This window comes from Sciurus vulgaris, assembly GCF_902686455.1.
Source record: "Sciurus vulgaris genome assembly, chromosome: 2".
Classification (NCBI taxonomy): Eukaryota; Metazoa; Chordata; class Mammalia; order Rodentia; family Sciuridae; genus Sciurus; species Sciurus vulgaris.
This window is the reverse complement of record NC_136462.1, coordinates 98,877,375-98,901,773: the sequence shown is the minus strand read 5'-3', so window position 1 is coordinate 98,901,773 and position 24,399 is coordinate 98,877,375. Positions and strand designations below refer to the sequence as shown.

The following is a 24,399-nucleotide window of genomic DNA, read 5'->3' as shown; positions in this document are numbered from 1 at the left end:
CTTGCGGCCCTAATATCAGACAAAGTATGGGGGCAGGGGAGCAAGCCACTGACCTACAAACCCAGCTCATTATTTCTGTTTTACAGATGAAAAGCCGGCATAGGCATCCCAGACCAGATAGCTAGTAGGTGACATAGTCAGAATTTAAACTCAGACCTATTTTTCAATAAAGTCTATGCTTTTTCTTTCTCCTTCTCTCCTTTTCTCTATGTATGCATGTGTAGGTGTCTTATATATGGATATGTATATATACACACACACATATTTGTGTACTTAATATATGTATGTATATTCTTAATATGTATATGTAGTATATTCTCATATGTCATATATACATGTGTATACATATAAAATACATTCTTAATATATGACATATAATTCAAAATAACTTCTTGATGGGGTGGGTAAAATGATAGTAGGTAGATTTTCCTTTTTTCTACATACCTCTGTACCTCTGCCCTGGTGTATTACTATGGGCAAATGACGAACCCGCTTAAAACCTTGTGTCTCATCTGTAACATGGGCTTTTAAAAGAATTGTCCCTACTCCATATAACTGTTGCACAAATTTAATGTGAAAATGCAGGTAAGTGCTTAACATACTGCCAAGCTAAATACATGATAGCTATTGCTATTATCAACTGTTACCAATTGTTGTCATTACTACTTATAATAATTTACTTGCCCAGGAAAAATGGCAAAACTTTGGATTTTAGTAGGAAAATTTTCCCTGTAGGCTGACCAATTCTAGAACTCTGAACAACTCAGTTCTCTTATTTTAATTTTAGGAAGAAAGTTGTATCTAGGTCTTGTTTGGCTTCAGGCACTTGTTAAGAGTTCTGAACTACAGAATGCAATTTTAGACTTCAGGTTCAAATCCTTCTGGGAATGTGTTTGAGGGACGTCTCACTAAGGACTCTTATTTCATGAGGTCAAAAGGGGCTTATTGTCATTTGCACATATTTTGTTCCCTCAAAACGCTTTCCTTCTTTCCACGTGGTACCAACACAGTGCAGAGTGCACAGACTATTATGACTCCCTTCCAGTTAACGAGGCAGATGAGAACCAGCCCCATTTCCAGGGCGTGACTGGCCTACGGAACCTGGGCAACACGTGCTACATGAATGCCATCTTGCAGTGCCTCTGCAGCATCTCGCCGCTGGTGGAGTACTTCCTCTCTGGAAAGTACATGACAGCTCTTCAGAAGTAAGACCCTGTGTGCTCCCTGCAGTTAGCCCCAGCCCCAGCCCCCCAGGAGAGGTTAGGGAAGGAACCCTCCGGAGTCCCTGCAAGGGGTTAAACAGGCTTGTCGAGGCTGTAGCTCCCCAGACAAGAGACCTAGGGTGAGTAAAGTGGGACGGGCAAATGACGTTCGCTTTTTGGACTGATTCCCCATGCTTGAGTGATTAGGTGCCTTCTTTTCATTAAACCAGCCAGAAACATGCCCCTTCCTTCTTCCAAGGGATTGCAGTGAGGTTGCCACTGCTTTTGCATACCTGATGACAGACATGTGGCTTGGAGACTCCGACTGTGTCTCTCCAGAAGTATTTCGGTCAGCTCTTGGCAACCTCTACCCAGCGTTTATGAAAAAGACACAACAAGATGCTCAGGAATTCTTGATTTATGTCCTAAATGAACTTCATGAAGCTCTGAAAAAGGTAAGTAGGGCTTATGGTCTTAGGATAGGCCTGCAGTTTCATCAGCAACTTCTGTTTTTCATTCTTTTATTCATTTAGTCAATGTGGCGTACTCCATGCCAAGCACTATGCTAGGTGCTGGGGTATTTGAATGTACAAATGTATTTACCAAACTTCAGCAGGATCGCCTGGGGAGATGGGATTCTACAGCACTTATTGGTGTTATTTAGTTGGACTGTCTTGGGCTGTCTTCTGAGAAAACTCTTGGCATTTGCAGTGATCAGCCAGGTGTGGAACCACTAATCTAGTTCCCTTTGCAAATAACAGCTGCATGAACTAGTTTTAAAGAGTGGAAATCATATTTTTTAATAAAAAAAATAAATTCCTCCTGAGAAATAACATAAAACTTTACAACTTAAATGTTCATGATAACTAGAAATCCATGAACATATTAAACTTTGGGTTTGCCTAAGGGACAAACCCATGTACTAAACATCTCCAAACTGAACAAGTTGAACCTGAGTTCTTCATTGGATCAGGACATACATTTGATTGAACACGAATTCCTCCATTCCTCTAAGGGTCTGCCTTGGTCTTGGTCTGAGACCCATGCTTTCTGAAGATATGTGTTTGACTTTGTGCAGCCTCCTTTATGCTAATGTTCCTTCGTCCGTACCTAACATCCAGGAAAGTGTTAGCATTAGGATTAGGATCACAAACTGGAACCACTAATCATAATCATCAGTTCTATTTCTCATTGTTAGTAATAAGATATCCGCAGAGCACCCTTTTTTTTAGCCGGAGTGGAAGGTATTGGTCAGTAACGATCACTCATGTCCTCGTCTGCAGCCAATCTGAAATAAATAGCATTCTGGTTCCCTGGGCCAAACTAGAAATCAGGGAAAGTTCGGGCATTTGATTCCTGTCAGGGTGGAAGACCTTGGCAGCAGACAAGCATGATTAAAGCAGACAGCAGCTGCACAATGGTGAGAGCACTGTTCCAGCTAGAGCTGGCTGCAGAAGCCGCTCCAGTTCCAAATGCAGCCTGCAGAGGCCCTAAAACCCTGGAAATTCTGGAAACGCTATTTCTGAGTATGAGCTGGACTCAAACCAGGCCACAAGACTTGTTACATCAGGCTGCCTTGGGAATTTAAGATTTGCCTTTGTGTGTGTGTGTATGCCTCAAAAATCAGTAGAGCTTTGTTTCCATTCTTTCACTATCAGAAAACTGGAGAAAGCACAAATGTTTTGTATTTACCCTGAGGTCAAAACTTCCAATGACAAAGAGGAAGAAAAGCACCTTTCCCCACACCCCCTTAGCTGGCCCTTGTCATCTTAGACAAAGCGCTTGGTCCACTGATCATGGACTGTGTATGTGGCTAAATCAAGATGAGGGCCAAGAGTTCACAGCAGTTCATTTCTGTGATACAAAGTTGAACAGAAGCTACACTAAGGACCAAATGCCCACGTTTGACAGGAACAGCTACTTTTTTTTTTCTTTAAAGAATCATTTGGGGTACAACACTCATTCATTCATTTACTTATTTATAACTGAAAGCAGAAAAAGGTAGGAAACATAAGCAGAAAAGACTGGAGAGAAGAAAGATTATACTCCTTCATTTTACTTCTAGATCAGCTTTCATTCCCGAAATAGTTGACTTACCCTTTTGCCAGGAAAAATTAGCTCCAGATTTCTGTATCCCAGTCAAAGGCTGTCAGATTGGGGGCCTGGACATGTGTTTATTGGTTGGGGTGTCCTCAGTCTTCAGCTTTACCAAATAAGGGAAAAAACAGAATCATCAAAAATCACAACTGACATAAACTCTCAAGGAAGGCCTTGTTCTACTCATTGTCTGAATCCAAAACGAAGTGGTTTCTGGCAGGAATATATCATCCTGACAGGAAAAAGTTATTCTACTAAAAATGTTTCTTGATAATGAATAGTTGATATGAGGGAATGTATTCCTTGATTCAGTACCACCGAAGAAGATCACATGAGAAAGGATCTGCTCAAAGATGCTGCAGGAAGATGATTGCCAATGAGACATCCATCATCACCCGGCTGTTTGAAGGGCAGCTCAATTACGGCATCACATGTTTGAAGTGTGAGAACTGCACCTATAAGAACGAAGTCTTCACTGTCCTCTCCCTCCCCATTCCATCCGAATATGAATGTTCCCTTCAGGTAAGCGTTCCTTACTACTAAGTGCTTTTTCTTTTCTTAAGACAGTGTCTTGCTGCACTGCCCAGGCTGGCCTCTGAACTCCTGGGCTCAAGAGAGCCACCTGCCTCAATGTCCTGAGTAGCCGGGGCTAATGGCCTCCGCCACTGTACCTGGCCTACTCCTAGATATGCCAGTCCTGCTCTACCCTCAGCCCCGATGTTCTCAGAACTATTTTCTACGTTTTTCAGTATGAGAAAGCAACTTTACAACTTCAAAAATAAATAAAGGAAGGAGGGAAGCTCATGATAATAGCATTTTTTAGAAAAGCGACATATCAGCTGAAAATTACTGTGAATTCAGGTTTTTTTGTTTGTTTTGCTTTTTGTTTTTTGTTTTGGTACCAGGGATTGGACACAGGGGCTCTATACCACTGAGTCATGATCCCCAGCTTTTTTATATTTTATTTGGAGACAGGGTCTTGCTAAGGTGCTTAGGACCTCCCTAAGTTGCTAAGGTTGGCCTTGAATTTGTAATCCTCCTGCCTTAGCCTCTTGAGTCACTGGGATTATAGTCGTATGCCACCATGACCAGCAGTGATTGTATTTCTAAACACACTTACTTGAAAAGCGGTCTCATTGTAACATTGTAAAGTTAGGTGGGACTTTTTACTTTATGGAGTTGGTCTGGAATATATATAAGGAATTTATCATTTCTTGCAAAAGCTTTATGACCCTCCTTCACACCAGAGCTCTGTAGGTTCAGACTGGGAACTAGATATTAAAGATTTGGACTTTATCTTAGGCTGTTATATTTTGGACTAAAGCTGTGAAATGTATTGGGAAGAGAGAGTGGACTCAAGTACCTTAATTTAGTTCTCTAATTTTCTTCACTATAGTGCCAAAAGTTAATGTGTAAGCCTGAATATGGGGTGGAACAGTGTAGGGCTGTGTGGGGCTGGGGGTCAGGCAGGGGAAGTAGAAGTGGGGAAGCGGTAAGTTAGAAGCATAATAGGAGGTGGGGAGCAATAATATTCTTTGCAGAATAATATGAATTTTTATTTTCTCCCTAAATTATGAAAGCACTTCTATTGCTAAAAGTTTTTCATTTTATTTATTTATTTTCTTAGTAATGGGGATTGAACCCAGGGATGCTCTATTACTGAGCTACACCCTCAGCTCTTTTTACTTTTATTTTGAGGTGGTCTTGCTGGACTACTGAGGCTGATCTCAAACTTGAGATTCCCCTGCCTCGGTCTCCCAAGTCCATGCACCACCACACCTGGATGCTAAAAAGCTTTCACATACCAGAATGAGAGAACAGAATCCTGTCACTTATTCAGGACTGGATTTTGTTCTCAGATAAAACAACTAAAGATTGATTGGAAGGAATTCTAAACACTCTTTAAATGAGGTGCTGGCTGTTCTGCTGTTCATCTTCCTCTTTAGGTCAAGAGTGTGCAGAACCAGGGCCCTGGCCACAGTGAGGGTATATCTTGGGGACATGGAGTTTCATTTATCTCTGCCCTGATGTTTTTATGGGCTGCCACACCTGAACCCTGAGATATGGTCATTTTTCAGTCATCAGGTCATTTTAGGGATGAGAAGAATAGTATGAAGCAGCTGCCTGACTTCATTAGTGGAAATTGAAATAAACCACCAATGTTAAGATGCTGATTCATAGATTATAAGTGAGATGAGCCCTCAATCCATCTCAGTAACTAAGTGAGAAAGCGACAGTTCTTCAGGCTGCAGCATGTGATGCGGATATCTCCAGGACTGTTGACTTGAATAAAAGCACAGAGGAGCACAGTTCCAGGACTCTTTAAAAGTTCTAATACAGACAGAGACCCCAGGATGCAGTTTACCAGTTTGGTCACCAAATGCTTTTTCTTCCTCAACAGGACTGTCTCCAGTGTTTTTTTCAACAAGACACATTGACCTGGAACAACCAAATTCATTGCTCTTTTTGTGAAACCAAGCAGGAAACAGCTGTGAGGGCCAGTATTTCCAAAGCACCAAAAATAATTATTTTTCACTTAAAAAGGTATGAATTTTGATGTTTTGTGGGCAATTTTTTTCTATATTAGGGATTGAACCCAGGGTCACTTTATCATTGAGCTACATTCCCAGTCTTTCTATTTTTTATTTTGAGAGAGGTTCTCACTAAATTGCTTAGGTCTTCCTAAGTTCCAGAGACTGGCTTTGAACTTGTGATCCTCCTGCCTCAGCCTCTCAATTCCCTGGGAATTGGCTTATGGGCAGATACTTTAGAAGAGCTTTATTGAGATATAATTCACAGGCCAACAATTCACCCATTTAAAATGTACAATCCAATGGTATCTGGTATATTACATTGTTAATTTTTTAAAAGTTGTGGCAATAAATGCATAACATAAATTTTGCCATTGTGGCAATTTAAGGGTACAATTTTTTTTGGCAATAATTGCATTCACAATGTTGTAAAATAATCACTACTTTTCATTATTCTAAGCAGAAACTCTGTAACCACTAAGCAATTACTCTGCATCCTCCCTCTCCTGGTCCCTGGAACCCTCACCTACTTGTCTCTATAACTTTGCCTGTTCTAGGAACCCACATAAACAGAGTCGCACAGTATTTGTGCTTTTTTTCTGGCATATGCACTTAGTGTAATACTTCCAAGGCTTATCCCTGTTGCAGCATGTACCAGAATTTCCTTCCTATTATAACCAAATAGTATTCAAAGCATGTATATTCCACAGCTTGTTCATCTATCATCTAACGATAGACAGACATTTGGGTTGTTTCCTCCTTTCAGCTATTTTAAATTGCTACAATGAACACCAGTATAAAAGTATCTGTTTGACACCTTTTGATTACATTATGGACTTATCTAATTATTGTAGTGCTGTCACTTTGGATTTAAAAAAATGAAACTACATTAATAAGAGCACAAAAATTTTAAATTGTTACAAATGCTTGGTGAATTAAATAATTTATCATTATGAATCTCTTTTGTCTTAAAGTCCACATTCTCTGAAATGAGGATGGATACTCCAGCTTTTTTGCTGTGTCCGTGTGCATGGTATGTTTTTTCCCATCCTTTCACCTTTAGTCTATGGGTATCTCTTTCTATGAGATGAGTCTCTTGCAGGCAGCATATTGTTGGATTTTTCTTTTTAATCCAATCTGCCAGTCTATGTCTTTTGATTGATGAGTTCAGGCCATTAACATTCAGGGTTATTATTGTGATATGATTTGTATTCCTAGTCATTGGACTCATTTTTGTTTTTTGACATGATTTGGTTTCTCCTTTATTTGGCTATTCCTTTAGGCTAGTTCCTCCCGTTGCTGATTTACATCGTTGTTTTTCATCTCTTCCTCATGGAATGTTTTGCTGAGAATGTTCTGTAATGCCAGCTTTCTTTTTGTAAATTCCTTTAGCTTTTGTTTATCATGGAAGGATCTTATCTCATCGTCAAATCTGAAAGTAAGTTTTGCTGGGTATAAAATTCTTGGTTGGCATCCATTTTCTTTCAGGGCTTGGTAAATGTTGTTCCAGGCCCTTCTAGCTTTTAGGGTCTGGACTGAAAAATCTGCTGATATTCGTATTGGTTTCCCCCTGAATGTAATCTGATTCTTTTCTCTCGCGGCCTTTAAAATTCTGTCTTTATTTTGTATGTTAGGTATTTTCATAATGTGCCTTGGTGTAGGTCTGTTGTAATTTTGTATATTTGGAGTCCTATAAGCCTCTTGTACTTGGATTTCCATTTCATTCTTCAGATTTGGGAAATTTTCTGATATTATTTTATTGAATAGATTGTTCATTCCTTTGGTTTGTTTCTCTAAGCCTTCCTCAATCCCAATAATTCTTAAATTTGGCCTCTTCATGATATCCCATAATTCTTGTAGATTCTGTTCATGATTTCTTACCATCTTTTCTGTTTGGTCAACCTTGTTTTCAGGATTAAATATTTTGTCTTCAATATCTGAGGTTCTGTCTTCCAGGTGTTCTATCCTATTGGTTATGCTTTCTATGGAGTTTTTAACTTGGTTTATTGTTCCCTTCATTTCAAGGAATTCTGTTTGTTTTTTTTTTCAGTATCTCTAACTCTTTATTGAAATGCTCTTTTGCTTCCCGTATTTGCTCTTTTAACTGTTGATTGGTGCGATCATTTAATGTCTGCATTTGTTCTTTCATCTCCTTGTTTGCTTCCCTGATTGTTTTAATTATGTACATTCTGAACTCCCTTTCTGACATTTCTTCTGCTGTGCTGTCATTGGGTTTTATTGATATAGTATCTAGGTTTGTTTCGGACATTTTCTTCCCTTGTTTTCTCATTGGTCAGATGTCAATGGGACTCTGTGATATTGTAGATTTCCTCTATTGGCTTATAGTGTCCCTGTAGATTTCCAGTGTATCACCTACCAGCCTTCAGTAGCCTGAAGTCTTGGATTAACTTGATAATGTAGTGCTTCCGAAGAATGCTGCCCCTAGCCCGCTACTGGTTCCAGGGAGAGAGACCTGGAGAGGTCTCTTGCTGTCCAGCCCTGGTCCCAGAGGCTGCTTGCAGGTCGGAGGTCTCCACTGGCTTGGGGACTTGTAGCTGGCTCTGTGTAGACAGGGTCTCACTGGGCGGTCTGTCCCGAGAAGCTGCCTAGAAAGATGCTTCCCGCCACAGGGGGCTGGGCTGCTTGGGGAAGTCCCTGGCTGACCTGTGCTGGTCTCTGAAGCAACCTGTGGGGCGGGCGGGAGCTGGCAGCGGGTGGGCCGGAGCTGGCCCCGCGCTGCCTCTGTGCAGAAAGGCTCTCACTGGGGGGCCTGCTCCGTGAGGCTGGAGAATCTGGCCCTGTGGGAGGAGCCCACCGCCAGAGTCCTCAGAGCTGCCTGGGCGAGACTCTATTTCCCCTGTCCTACTCTAATAAGCCACTCGAATCCAGGCCTGCCGCCCAGCTGAGCTTCACTGGTTGGGGAAGACTCACCCCGTGGTTCTATTTTGGTCCGAGTCTCTCAATGCCTCCCCTTCTTGAATCCTGGGTTCTGGAGCGACTGGAGATGCAGTCACCCTCTAGTCCGCCATCTTGGATCGCCCCGTGGAAAAAGCCTCCCTAATGTATTTTTAAAAGTATCTGCTTGCGTCTTGCTCAGTTCCTCTAGGTTTATATCTAGGAGTGGACTTGATAGGTCCTATGATAATTGCCAAACTCTTTTCCATAGTGGCTGCATCATCTTTCTTTCCCTTGGGGGGTTACAAGGGTCCTCACCTCTGCTTGTTTCTTTCCACTTTGTTGTTTTTAAGAACCACCCTCATCTTAGTATCTCGTTGAACATTAGTGACTAATGCTCTTGCGCAATTTTCATGCACTTATTGTCCACTTGTGTATCTTTGTGAAAGGCATGTATTTTCAAATGCTTTGTTGTGGCAGATTTAAAGAATGAAAAGGACACAAGAAGTTGAAACAGTTTTACAAGTTCCTGTCAATTTGGGGGTTATGCAATGATTGTTGAAATAGAATATATTTAGATCAGTGAAGCTTCTTCTTAGAAAGAAAAGTTGATGCCTGATTCAAATATCCAGTGAAATCTTCAGACCAACTTGGAATAGAAATTTTACAGAAAAACAAACATGAGAATGAGTATGTATTGGCTATTCTGAGTCTCTTATTTTTCCAAATGAAACAAACAAACAAAAAACAATGAGTATGTGAGAGTGAAGGTTGAAGAATGAGTTTTCCAGGTAGAGAAGGGACTCCTACATGCTGAGGCACGTTGGTATGTCTGTTAGGTAAGAGTGAGGATGGAACAGAAAGGTGTGATGACGGGCAATGAGACAGGTGCTGTCAGTCAGCTTTTTGTCTCTGTGACCAAAATACCAGGCAAGAAGAACAACTTAGAGGAGATGAAGTTTAATTTTGGGCTCATGGTTTCAGAGGTTCAGCCAGCAGTTGGTGGATTCCTGTGCTCTGGGCTTGAGGTGAGGCAGCAGCAAGGCATGATGGAGGAAAGCTGTTCACCACATGGCAATTTGGAAGCAGCATGAGAGCCGGGGACAAAATATGTTCTGCCCCAGGCGTGCCACCAGTGACCCACTTCCTCTGACCACACCTCACCTGCATATACTTACCACCCAGTAGTTCATCAAATTATCAGTCCATCAGGGGATGTGCTCCAGTGGTACAGCATTTGCCTGGCATGTGTGAGGGCTTGGGTTCAATCCCCAGCACTGAAAAAAATTACCAAATTACCAATCCAATAAATGCATTAATCTACTGATTAGGTCACAGCTCTCATCGTCTAATAATTTCACCTCCTGCATTAACACAGGAGCTCTGGGGGACACCTCATATCCAACCATAACAGCAGGCGAGGGCTTTGTGAAGCATCTGATACCACCTGTTGTCTGCTTTATCCCTCAGAGCCCTTAGGATATTAACCAATTTTAAATTTTCAGTCTGATCATTGTACACCCCTGCTATTTCTGACTCTGATATTCTTTAAACTGTGCTTTTCAACTTTTAGTATGCCTTATAATTTTTTTTCTTGATTGTTAACAGGATGTACTGCACAAAAGGAACAGCTATAAGTAGGTCTTAGTAATGTGGTGGTGAGGTGTTGGGGAGGGGGACGTGTTCAATTCTGTGATTAGGTCTTTTAATGAGTCTGTGCCTCCCGATTGAACTCACAAGTGCCTCTCAGGTTTTTTCTTCTCCTTTAGGGAGGAGGATGGTCAGAACAGGCTGGAGTTGGGTATTCCCTCCCCACAGCTCAGTTAGGCTCAGAGAAACCCTAACAGGCTCTGCTCTGGTTAACTGGTTTCTCCTGAGGGCAGACCCTATTAAGATCATAGTGCTCCTGGCATATTTCAAAATGGCTCCTTCCCTTTCTCCCCACCAGGGTCAGGAGGAAATTTTCCTCTGATATTGAGAATTTTTTTTGGGTGCCTGGAGGCAAAACTTACACAAGTGTGGAGCCCTTTATGACTGAGTCCTATAGAGATTTTAATTCTCAGACTTGTTTGCATGAATCTCCAGCACTTCTCCAATTATGATTTGGTTTTCCTACCACAAACTGGTTCCCTCAATGGTTTCTACTGATCAGTTTCTGCTTTGGTAAGTTGTGATTCTCTATCCCTCTCCCTCTGATTTTTGGGGATACCAGTTTGTTCTGCCACCTTACTTCTCTCACAGATCTTAGAAGAGTTGATATTCTGTTTGTTCAACAACTTATAGTTTTGGAAGAGTGGTAACTTTCAAGTTTCTTGCATTGTAATTATAAACCAGAAGTCTGTTGTCTTTGGTGTTTAATTTGTTCAAAATTGGCCAGTGGGAGCCCCCTTAAGCCCATTCCTATGGCCCTATTAATTTTTCTGTTTATATTTATTAAGTTTTGCTTACAATTTATCCTTTTTAGATGTACACATCTATGAATTTTGACAAATGTATATGTAGTATAACCACTACAATTAATGTATAGATGAATTCCATCGCCCCAAGAAGTTTTCTTATGATCCTTTTCCACTACCCGCTTCCCCAACCCGAAGTCCCTAGAAACTGCTGATTTGATTTCCATCTCTGCAGTTTTGCTTTTTTCCAGAATGACCTATGTCATACTCTGTGTAACCTTTTGAGTCTGGCTTATTTCACTTAGCGTGATGCTTTTGAGATTAGCCCATGCATTATGTTGCATGTATGAGTAGATCTTTATTATTTCTGTGTATTGTTACTTTTATGAAAGAATAAACAGCTGTTTATCCATTAACCAGCTGGTGGACATTTGAGTTATTTCCAATTTTTGGCAATAGTGAATAAAGCTGCTATAAACTCTAGCATAGAGGTTTTTTGTGGACATAAATCTTCATTACTCTTGGGATGGCACCTATTCATGAGATTCCTGGGTCCCATGGTATTCTCTTAGTTTTTCTGAACAAGGTTTCTTGCTTTCTGGCACAAGAAGACTCAGCCTTATTTAGTAATCCCCCTACTTCAGGCCTTACCCAACTATTTTTCTGAAATGATCATGATGATTTTATTTTTAAAGCTCTTGAGGATTCAGATATGAGCCCAGCTTTAGAAACTTCTAATCTATATAACAGTCCAGAATGTGAGAGATTTTCACATTTTCTTATTGAAACATTGTATTAGGACCTCAGAGCTTCAAATTAGGACACTGGCAAGACAACATGTGCTGAAATCAAGATAAGGCATGGGTTAGGATGGCTAACATCTGCTGGAGCAAAGTCCTCAGGAGCTGTCCAGTGGAATCTCTGTTCCCCTTTGCTAAACCTGGCTTTGGTTCTTTGCCCCCACTAGGTTCAGTTTAGCTCAAATCTACACTGTTTCACTTCTGGTTCCAACTCCTGGTTCATACCAGCCTCACTGTTGGTGAAGCTTGTGGATGTGGTGTTTCCAAATATTGTTAGATAAGAAGGAAGAAATTTATGTACAGGTCTGTGCCAGCTAATCTTTCTAATAAATTACTTTTATCTGTACTTGGAATTTGTCAAGATATGCAGACTTCATTCATGTGTGCTTCACACACTTTATACTTAACACACTTGTTATTTCTCCAGGTTTGACATTCAGGGTACACTGAAGAGGAAACTGAGAACAGATATTCATTACCCACTCACTAACTTGGACCTCACTCCTTATATTTGTCCAGTTTTCCGGAAGCATCCCAAATACAACCTCTGTGCAGTCGTGGTGAGTAAAATACTAAAACTTGGAGTAACATATTTAAAGAAAATTCTAGATAATCTGCTTGAATTTCTGCCCCTTCTCTCTCTCTGACTTCTCCTGTACCCTCCTGTAAAAAACAAATGATAGAGCCTGGAAACTTTCTGCTTTGACCTTGAACAGTACAGTAGTGAAAGAGTGAAATGTCCTGTCCACTGCCTTTCTGCTTTCTCTCCACTCAGGGCTATTGCAGATGGAGGGACATTTGCAGATTGTGTTCCTAGAGGCCACAGATATCAGTTCCAATAGTGTTAAACTGCATAATAATGAGCCACTCAGTGGCAAAAGCCACTGATAGTCACAGATCCGATGCCTACGTGCAGCTAGTCCTAAGAAATCCCCAGGGGTTCCCTGGGGCTCTAAGTCAACTGTATCTGTGAGGAGTCCCTGAAGGAAAGAGGATGGAGAATAATTCAGACCAAATCACCAGAACTTCCCACTTTAACCAGCCCTACGTAGCGGACTGTTCTCTGGGCTTCTGTTCCGGATCATGGTGTCAAAGATCTGTTTCGGAATATAGTCATATTAGTCGTATTCCAGATTGGACCTGGAGGTCCAGTTGCGTCTGTATCAGATGGGTTTGACCCCCACCAGAGAACAGTGTGCTCCACCAGGCCTTCTGATATACCGAAGGCCAATTTGCCTCTTCATCTTACTGTTGAATTAACATATTCTAAAATGATAATCTCTCTGGTATTCTCATTAATATCACTCAGAACAATACCTCCAAACTTTTTTAATGATCACTTTATCTTTTTCACTTAAATCCTTGGCATTCTTCTTCTTTCCGATTTATCCTGCCCCCAACTAGTTTTTCTTTCCTCACTATCCTACTAGGAACCTACAGTGCCATCTCTCTGTGTCATATCAAATGTCGATACTAATGTGAATTTCAAAATAGTAAAGGAACTTCCTCCCCTAGATTTTTACTATTTTTAACTTCTCTAAAAAGTGTTTCTCTTAAGAAAATTCAAATGACAAGAAGCAGAATTACATTTAAAATCTATGTGCATTATGAAAAGATACACATTTATATAAAGAATCTCTCAAGACTTTAGTAAATTCTGAATCCATTTAGTATTTCAGTTATTATTAGTTAAGTGAAAGACTAAAAATTGATTTTGAAAAAGACATACATTTAGAATTCATGGCAAAATGATGATCCATGAGAAATAAGAACTAAACATCTTTGACATTAAGGTTTATGGCAATAGGAAAAATCCCTCTAGAGCTTTGCTACTGTAGGGCTGGAGCCCAGGATTCCTACAGCGTCAGTTCCCCGTTAGAAATCAACACTCTGGGGCCCCACCCACCCCAGGTGCACTGACTCAGAACATGCATTTTATCAAGATTCTAGTGTGATTTGCATGCAGATTGAATTTTTTTCCATTTTTTTATTAAAAATCATAAATTTACATAGGGCAATGTTGTTTGATTCATTCTGTTATTTTTCCCTTCGCCCCACCCTTCCCACCCCTCTTTTCCCTCTATACAGTCCTTCCTTCCTCCATTCTTACCACCCTCCTTATCCCTAACCCTAAACCTAACCCTAGCCCTAACACTAACCCCTCCTAAACCCCCCCCTTATATGTCCTCATCCGCTTATCAGCGAGATCATTCTTCCTTTAGTTTGTTGAGATTGGCTTATCTCACTTAGCATGATATCCTCCAATTTCATCCATTTGCCTGCAAATGCCATAATTTTATCATTCTTCATGGTGGAGTAATATTCCATTGTATATATATGCCACAGTTTCTTTATCCATTCATCAACTGAAGGGCATCTAGGTTGGTTCCACACTCTGGCTATTGTGAATTGAGCAGCTATGAACATTGATGTGGCTGTATCTCTGTAGCATGCTGATTTTAAGTCCTTTGGGTATAGGCCAAGGAGTGGGATAGCTGGGTCAAATGGTGGTTCCATTCCAAGCTTTCTGAGGAATCTCCATACTGCATTCCAGAGTGGCTGCACTAATTTGCAACTCCACCAGCAATGTATGAGTGTACCTTTTTCCCCACATTCTCTCCAACACCTATTGTTGCTTATGATCTTGATAATCGCCATTCTAATTGGGGTGAGATAAAATCTTAGGGTAGTTTTGATTTGCATTTCACTTATTACTAGAGATGTTGAACATTTTTTCATATATCTGTTGATTGCTTGTACATCTTCTTCTGTGAAGTGTCTGTTCATTTCCTTAGCCCATTTGTTGATTGGGTTATTTGTATTCTTGGTGTAGAGTTTTTCGAGTTCTTTATAGATTTGGGATATTAGCGCTCTATCTGAAGTATGAGTGGCAAAGATATTCTCCCACTCTGTAGGCTCTCTCTTCACATTACTGATAGTTTCCTTTGCTGAGAGAAAGCTTTTTAGTTTGAATCTATCCCAGTTGTTGATTCTTGCTTTTATTTCTTGTGCTATGGGAGTCCTGTTAAGAAAGTCTGATCCTAAGCCAACAAATTGAGGGTTTGGACCTACTTTTTCTTCTATAAGATGCAAGGTCTCTGGTCTGATTCCAAGGTCCTTGATCCATTTCGAGTTGAGTTTTGTGCAGGGTGAGAGATAGGGGTTTAATTTCATTCTGTTGCATATGGTTTTCCAGTTTTCCCAGCACCATTTGTTGAAGAGGCTATCTTTTCTCCATTGCATATTTTCGGCACCTTTGTCTAGTATGAGAAAATTGTATTTATTTGGGTTTGTGTCCGTGTGCTCTATTCTGTACCATTGATCTACCTGTCTATTTTGGTACCAATACCATGCCGTTTTTGTTACTATTGCTTTGTAACAGAGTTGAAGATCTGGTATTGCGATACCCCCTGCTTCGCTCTTTCTACTGAGGATTGCTTTAGCTATTCTGGGTTTCTTATTCTTCCAGATGAATTTCATAATTGCTTGCTCTATTTCTGTAAGTTACATCATTGGGATTTTAATTGGAACTGCATTGAATCTGTATAGCACTTTTGGTAGTATGGCCATTTTGACAATATTAATTCTGCCTATCCATGAACATGGGAGATCTTTCCATCTTCTAAGGTTTTCTTTAATTTCTTTCTTTAGTGTTCTGTAGTTCTCATTGTAGAGGTCTTTCACCTCCTTTGTGAGATTGATTCCCAAGTATTTTATTTTTTTTGATGCTATTGTGAATGGGGTAGTTTTCCTAATTTCTCTTTCTGAAGATTCATCACTTACGTATAAAAATGCATTGGATTTATGAGCATTGATCTTGTAACCTGCTACTTTACTGAATTCACTTATGAGTTCTAAGAGTTTTCTGGTGGAATTTCCAGGTTCCTCTAAATATATAATCATGTCATCAGCGAACAGGGATAGTTTGAGTTCCTCTTTTCCAATTCGTATCCCTTTAATTTCTTTGGTTTGTCCAATTGCTCTGGCTAGAGTCTCATGAACAGTGTTGAATAGAAAGTGGTGAAAGAGGGCATCCCTGCCTTGTTCCAGTTTTTAGGGGGAATGCTTTCAGTTTTTCACCATTTAGAATGATATTGGCCATGGGCTTAGCGTAGATGGCCTTCACAATGTTAAGGAATGATCCCACTACCCCAATTTTTTCTAGTGTTTTGAGCATGAAGGCATGCTGTATTTTATCGAATGCTTTTTCTGCATCTATTGCAATAATCATGTGATTCTTAACTTTTAGTCTGTTGATATGGTGAATGACATTTATTGATTTCCGGATGTTGAACCAACCTTGCATCCCTGGGATAAAACCCACTTGATCATGGTGCACTATCTTTTTAATATATTTTTGTATGCGATTTGCTAAAATTTTGTTGAGAATTTTTGCGTCAATGTTCATTAAGGATATTGGTCTGAAATTTTCTTTCCTCGATGTGTCTCTGTCTGGTTTATGTATCAGGGTGATATTGGCTTCATAGAATGAGTTTGAGAGGGTTCCCTCCTCTTCTATTTTATGGAATACTTTGAGGAGTATTGGAATGAGCTCTTCTTTAAAGGTTTTGTAGAACTCGGCTGAGAACCCATCTGGTCCCGGACTTTTCTTTGTTGGTAGGCTTTTGATGACCTCTTCTATTTCATTGCTTGAAATTGATTTATTTAAGTTGTATATGTCCTCCTCGTTCAGTTTAGGTAATTCATATGTCTCTAGAAACTTGTTGATGTCTTTGAGGTTTTCTGTTTTGTTGGAGTATAGATTTTCAAAATAGCCTCTAATTATGTTTTGTATTTCACTCGTGTCTGTTGTGATATTTCCTTGTTCATTCCAAATTTTTGTAATTTGAGTTTTCTCCTTCTTTCTCTTTGTTAGTGTGGCTAAGGGTTTATCAATTTTGTTTATTTTTTCAAAGAACCAACTATTTATTTTGTTAATTTTTCTGATTGTTTCTTTTGTTTCAATTTCGTTGATTCCGGCTCTGATTTTAACTATTTCCTGTCTTCTACTACTTCTGGTGTTGGTCTGTTCTTCTTTTTCTAGGGCTTTGAGCTGTAATATTAAGTCATTTATTTGTTGATTTCTACTTCTTTTGTTGAATGCGCCCCATGAAATAAATCTTCCTCTAAGTACTGCTTTCATAGTGTCCCAGAGATTTTGATATGATGTGTCTTTGTTCTCATTTACTTCTAAGAATTTTTAAATTTCCCTCCTGATGTCTTCTGTTATCCATTCATCATATAATAGTGTATTATTTAATCTCCAAGTATTGGAGAAGTTTCTGTTTTCTGTCATTTATTTCTAATTTCAGTTCATTATGATCTGATAGAGTACAAGGTAGTATCTCTATCTTCTTGTATTTGCTTACAGTAGCTTTGTGGCATAAAACATGGTCTATTTTAGAGAAGGATCCATGTGCTGCTGAGAAGAAAGTGTATTCATTCTTTGTTGGATGGTATATTCTATAAAGTCGGTTAAGTCTAAATTGTTGATTGTGTTATTGAGATCTATGGTTTCTTTATTCAATTTTTGTTTGGACGATCTATCCAGCAGTGAGAGAGGTGTGTTAAAATCACCTAGTATTATTGTGTTGTGGTCTATTTGATGTCTGGAATTGACAAGGATTTGTTTGAGTACATGGATGAGCCAATGTTCGGGGCATAGATATTTATGATTGTTATGTGTTGCTGATTTATGCTTCCCTTAAGCAGTATGTAATGTCCTTCTTTATCCCTTCTGACTAGTTTTGGCTTGAAGTCCACATTCTCTGAAATGAGGATGGATACTCCAGCTTTTTTGCTGTGTCCGTGTGCATGGTATGTTTTTTCCCATCCTTTCACCTTTAGTCTACGGGTATCTCTTTCTAGGAGATGGGTCTCTTGCAGGCAGCATATTGTTGGATTTTTCTTTTTAATCCAATCTGCCAGTCTATGTCTTTTGATTGATGAGTTCAGGCCATTAACATTCAGGGTTATTATTGTGATATGATTTGTATTCCTAGTCATTGGATTCATTTTTGTTTTTTGACATAATTTGGATTCTCCTTTATTTGGCTATTCCTTTAGGCTAGTTCCTCCCATTGCTGATTTACATCGTTGTTTTCATCTCTTCCTCATGGAATGTTTTGCTGAGAATGTTCTGTAATGCCGGCTTTCTTTTTGTAAATTCCTTTAGCTTTTGTTTATCATGGAAGGATCTTATCTCATCGTCAAATCTGAAAGTAAGTTTTGCTGGGTATAAAATTCTTGGTTGGCATCCATTTTCTTTCAGGGCTTGGTAAATGTTGTTCCAGGCCCTTCTAGCTTTTAGGGTCTGGACTGAAAAATCTGCTGATATTTGTATTGGTTTCCCCCTGAATGTAATCTGATTCTTTTCTCTCGTGGCCTTTAAAATTCTGTCTTTATTTTGTATGTTAGGTATTTTCATAATGTGCCTTGGTGTAGGTCTGTTGTAATTTTGTATATTTGGAGTCCTATAAGCCTCTTGTACTTGGATTTCCATTTCATTCTTCAGATTTGGGAAATTTTCTGATATTATTTTATTGAATAGATTGTTCATTCCTTTGGTTTGTTTCTCTAAGCCTTCCTCAATCCCAATAATTCTTAAATTTGGCTTCTTCATGATATCCCATAATTCTTGTAGATTCTGTTCATGATTTCTTACCATCTTTTCTGTTTGGTCAACCTTGTTTTCAGGATTAAATATTTTGTCTTCAATATCTGAAGTTCTGTCTTCCAGGTGTTCTATCCTATTGGTTATGCTTTCTATGGAGTTTCTAACTTAGTTTATTGTTTCCTTCATTTCAAGGATTTCTGTTTGTTTTTTTTTTCAGTATCTCTAACTCTTTATTGAAATGCTCTTTTGCTTCCCATATTTGCTCTTTTAACTGTTGATTGGTGAGATCATTTAATGTCTGCATTTGTTCTTTCATCTCCTCGTTTGCTTCCCTGATTGTTTTAATTATGTACATTCTGAACTCCCTTTCTGACATTTCTTCTGCTGTGCTGTCATTGGGTTTTATTGATATAGTATCTAGGTTTGTTTCGGACATTTTCTTCCCTTGTTTTCTCATTGGTCAGATGTCAATGGGACTCTGTGATATTGTAGATTTCTTCTATTGGCTTGTAGTGTCCCTGTAGATTTCCAGTGTATCACCTACCAGCCTTCAGTAGCCTGAAGTCTTGGATTAACTTGATAATGTAGTGCTTCCGAAGAATGCTGCCCCTAGCCCGCTACTGGTTCCTGGGAGAGAGACCTGGTGAGGTCTCTTGCTGTCCAGCCCTGGTCCCAGAGGCTGCTTGCAGGTCGGAGGTCTCCACTGGCTTGGGGACTTGTAGCTGGCTCTGTGTAGACAGGGTCTCACTGGGCGGTCTGTCCCGAGAACCTGCCTAGAAAGATGCTTCCTGCCACAGGGGGCTGGGCTGCTTGGGGAAGTCCCTGGCTGACCTGTGCTGGTCTCTGAAGCAACCTGTGGGGCGGGCGGGAGCTGGCAGCGGGTGGGCGGGAGCTGGCCCTGCGTGGCTTCTGTGCAGAAAGGCTCTCACTGGGGGGCCTGCTCCGTGAGGCTGGAGAATCTGGCCCTGTGGGAGGAGCCCACTGCCAGAGTGCTCAAAGCTGCCTGGGGGAAACACTATCTGCCCTGTCCTACTCTAATAAGCCGCCCGAATCTGGGCCTGCCGCCCAGCTGAGCTTCACTGGTTGGGGGAGACTCACCCCTTGGTTCTATTTTAGTCCGAGTCTCTCAATGCCTCCCTTTCTTGAATCCTGGGTTCTGGAGTGACTGGAGATGCAGTCACCCTCTAGTCCGCCATCTTGGATCACCCTGTGGAAAAAGCCTGCAGCTGAAGGGGGGCAAGGCTGACTGGAGCGGTCTCTGGCTGCCCAGCCCTGGTCCCAGAAGCTGCTTGCGGGTCGAAGGTCTCCACTGGCTTGGGGACTTGTGACTGGCTCTGCGTCGAAAGGCTCTCACTGGGTAGTCTGCCCCGAGAAGCTAGCCTAGAAAGGTGCTTCCCGCCGGAGGAGGCTGGGCTGCTTGGGGAAGTCCCCCAGATTGAAATTTAAGAGTTATTCATTTAGACCAAAAGGGAAGGAATACCTCCTCACCTTCCTTAGAAGAGATTTATGCATTCTTTACCTGAGGCCTTGAAGAGTTTGTTGCTTTATAAGGAAGGCCCTTTATCTGCCAGAATATTTATTTAATTTACTTTACAGATACTTAGTAGTACTTGCTAAGTACCAGGCACATTTAAAATAATCATGTAACCCTCAACATAGCCCTGTGACAACAGGCACCAATGTTATTCCTATTTTCCAGTCTGGCAGTAGTCACAGAGGTTAAATAATTTACCCCAAATCATACTAGCTAGGAAGAACAGAGACAAGATTTGAAGAGGGAGGCTGGCTCCAGACAGTCCTCGGCTCCCCATCCTGCCACCTCTGCATGCGGAACACCTCTCTACACGAAGCCCAGAGCAAGCTTCTACCCTGCTCCTTGGAATTTCCCCCCATTTGTCCTCTGAAACAATAATAGTAATATGCACATGGCTCATGCTGAACAAGAGCTTGTCCATGTGTTGGCAAGAAAATCTTTTTTCCTCGTACATGATGTTCCTTCAAATATTTGAAAATAGCAATCATATGCTAATATTTTGTTTCTTCAACCATCCTCAAATGATTGGTTTCTAGAAAGGCTCTTTTAGAACTTATAAGACATTTCAGGCACAGAAAACTAAATAGAATAAGTATTCACGTTACTCTCAACCTACATTGAGAAACAACATACTGTAGATAGACTCAAACTCTGTATGTCTTTAATGATCCCACTCCCTTGGCCTCCCTGATGTTACCGTCATATGAGCTCCATGTGTATTTTTCCCATTTATCCTTTTTTACTTCTTCACACATGTATGCAGCTGTTCCTACCATGTACTATTGTTTGTATGCTTAGTGCGTCTGCTAGGCAGATATATGTATGCAATGTGGAATGTATGTTGATTAACATGTATGGCTTCATTTACTTTTTTGTGATAGACATTTGTAATTTACTCTCACCTATTTTCAAATATACTATACGTTATTGATTATAGTCACTGTTGTACAACAGGTCTCAAAAATTTATTCCTAACTGAACTTCTTTACTTTTGACCAACAATTTCCCATTCCCATTTGCTTCCCTTGCAGCCTCCAGTAGCCAACATTCTAATGTTTTCTTCAGTGAGTTTGACTTCTTTTAGATTCCAGATGTGAGATCATGTGGTATTTATTTTTTTTGTGCCTGGCTTATTTCATTTAGCACAGTATCCTCAAGGTTCCTCCATCAATGCAAATGAAAGAATTTCTTCCTTTTTAAAGTCCAGATAGTATTCCATTGTGTATATATACCACATTTTATTAATTCATTCATCAACTGATGGACATGTAGGTTGATTAAGTATGTGCCTTGACAATTGTGACCAGTGCTGTAATGAATATGGACTTGTGGATATCCCTTCATATTAATTTCATTTCCATTGGATATATATCCATAAGTGGGATTGCTGGATCATACAGTGGTTCTATTTTTAATTTTTTGAGAAACCTTTAATTCATTTTCCATAACGGAAGTACTAATTGACATTCCCACTAACTGTGTATAAGAGTTCCCTTCTCTGTACATCCAGCACTTGTTGTCTTTCATCTTTTTTTATTGATGTACATAATGGTGGGATTCACTTAAGTTTTTTCATATATGTACATAGAAAAATTATGTCAGATTCATTCCACTCTCTTTCCCCTGCCTACCCTCCCTTCCCTTCATTCCCCTTTGTCTAACCTACTGAACTTATCCCCTTCCCCAATTTATTGTGGTTTAGCTTCCACATATCAACAAAAATATTCAACCTTTGCTATTTTTGGGGAGATTGGCCTATTGTACTTAGAATGATAGCCTGTAGACACATCCATTTACTAGCAAATTTCATAAGGTTATTCTTCTTTATGGTTGAGTAATATGACATTGTGTATATAAACCATAATTTCTTTAACCATTCACAGTTCATGGGCATATAGGTTGGTTCCATAGCTTAAGCATTTGTAAATTGCCTGCTGTAAACATTGATGTGGCTGTATCACAGTAGTATGCTGGTTTTTAAGTCCTTTGGATATATGCCAAGGAGTGGGATAACTGGGTCAAATGGTGGTTCCATTCCTAGTTTTTTGAGAAATCTCCATACTGTTTTCCAGAGTGGTTGCAACAATTTGCAATGCTATCAATAATGTATGTGCATACCCCTTTCCTCACATCCTCACCAAAATTGTTGCTTGTATTCTTGATAGTTGCCATTCTGACTGGAGTAAGATAAAAATCTCAAGGGTAGTTTTGATTTGCATTTCTCTAATTGCTAGAGATATTTTCATATATTTGTTGACCATGCATATTTCTTCTTTTGAGGATTGTTCATTTCTTTTTCCCATTTATTGATTGGGTCATTTGATTTTTTTTTTGGTGTTAAGTTCTTGAGTTCTTTATATTTCCTGGAAATTAATGCCCTAACTAAGGTGCAGGTGGCAAAGATTTTCTCCCATTGTGTAGGTTCTCTCTTCACACTCTTGTGTTATGGTTTGGATGTGAGGTGTCCCCCAAAAGCTCATGTGTGAGACAATGCAACAAGGTTCAGAGGAAAAATGATTGGGTTGTAACAGTCTTAACCCAATCAGTTAATTAATCCCTGGATAGGGATTAACTGAGTGATAACTGAAGTGGTACGGTGTGGCTGGAGGAGATGGCAATTGGGGCGTGGCTTCGGGTATATATTTGTATCTGGGCTGTGGAGATTCTTTCTCTGCTTTCTGATCATCACGTGAGCTGATGTTCTGCCTTACCTCAAGCCCCAAGGCAAGGAGAGAGTCTTCTATGGACTAAGACCTCTGAAACCATGAGACCTCAAATAAACTTTTCCTCCTTTAAAATTGTTCTGGTCAGATCTTTTAGTCAGAGCAGGAAAAAAGCTGACTAAAACACTCTTGATTGTTTCCTTTGCTGTCAAGAAGTTTTTAAATTTGATACCATCCCGTTTATTCTTTTTTTTTTTTTTGTAGAGGTTTTTTCTTTTTATTTGTTCTAATTAGTTATACTGACAGTAAAATGCATTTCGACACATCATACATACATGGAGTATAACATCTCATTCTTCTGGCTATACATGATGTTGATTACACAGGTTGTATAATCATGACATAGGGTAATAATGTCCAATTCAGCCTACTATCGTTCCTACCCTCATGCCCCCTCCTTTCCCTTCACTTCCCTCTGTCTAATCCAAAGTACCTCTATTTTCCCCTAGCCCCACCCCCATTGTGAATTAGCATCCACATATCAGAGAAAACATTTGGACTTTGGTTCTTTTGGATTGGCTTATTTCACTTAGCCTGATATTCTCCCAGTTCCATCCATTTACTGGCAAATGCCATAATTTTATTCTTCTTTAAGGCTGAGTAATATTCATATATATATATATATATGTATATCACAATTTCTTTATTCATTCATCTATTGAAGGGCATCTAGGTTGGTTCCATAGTTTGGCTATTATGAATTGAGCTGCTATAAACATTGATGTGGCTTATCACTGTAGTATGCTGATTTTAAGTCCTTTGGGTATTGACTGAGGAGTGGGATAACTGGGTCAAATGGTGGTTCCATTCCGAGTTTTCTGAGGAATCTCCACACTGCTTTCCAGAGTGGTTGCACCAATTTGCAGTCCCAACAGCAATGTATGAGTCTACCTTTTGCCCACATCCTTGTCAACATTTACTATAGCTTGTATTCTTGATAATTGCCATTCTGACTAGGGGGAGGTGAAATCTCAGTGTAGTTTTGATTTGCATTTCTCTAATTGCTAACAAGACTCCTAAAGCACAAGAAGTAAAATCAAGAATCAATAAATGGGAGAGGTTTCAAGATGGCGGCCTAGAGGGTGGCTGCATTTCATGTTGCTCCAGGACTCAGGATTCAAAAGAGGAGATATTGAGACGCTTGGGACCAACTCAAAGCAGCCGGGTGACTCTCACCCCCTGGGGAGGCATCCCGGATGGGACGGTGGTCCCGGAACGCAGGAAACTTTGTGAAGTAGAACTGCCGGCGAGACGCCCCTCCCCCCGCTGGAGCAGTGAAGTCGGACAGCTGGGAGCATCGTAAAGGAGGCCGCTCGGCACAGCGCTGGGACTCGGAGCAACCACTGGGGCTCCGGCGGCTGCCCAGGGGAAGAGTGGCAAGGAGAGCTGTGTGGACTCAGGACACCGGGGCCTGCCCTGAGGAGGAGGAGGAGGAGCGTGACCACTTGGATTCGGAGAGACTGCGCCAGAGCTACAGGCGGTTGCCAGAGGAGAAGCCGCGCGGCGAGGTGTTTGGACTCAGAACGACGCTTCTGAACACCGGGGCCTGCCCTGAGGACGAGGAGGAGGAAGAGGAGCGCGGCCGCTTGGATTCGGGTGACTGCA

General features: G+C 40.4%; 1 protein-coding gene across 2 annotated transcripts in view; it reads left to right on the top strand.

Moving 5' to 3' along the window:
- USP50 (ubiquitin specific peptidase 50) overlaps positions 1-24,399 on the top strand; it is a gene marked incomplete at its 5' end in the record, with an annotated part of 56,419 nt that overhangs the window by 347 nt on the left and 31,673 nt on the right. The window contains 5 exons of one of the 2 annotated variants that reach the window (XM_079129982.1): positions 1,046-1,205; positions 1,462-1,657; positions 3,612-3,821; positions 5,701-5,843; positions 12,349-12,481. In XM_079129982.1, the coding sequence (XP_078986108.1) occupies positions 1,046-1,205; positions 1,462-1,657; positions 3,612-3,821; positions 5,701-5,843; positions 12,349-12,481 (842 nt within the window). Of the gene's footprint in view, positions 1-1,010; positions 1,206-1,461; positions 1,658-3,611; positions 3,822-5,700; positions 5,844-12,348; positions 12,482-24,399 lie in introns of both variants that reach the window. The other variant, XM_079129981.1, reaches the window with a different exon arrangement.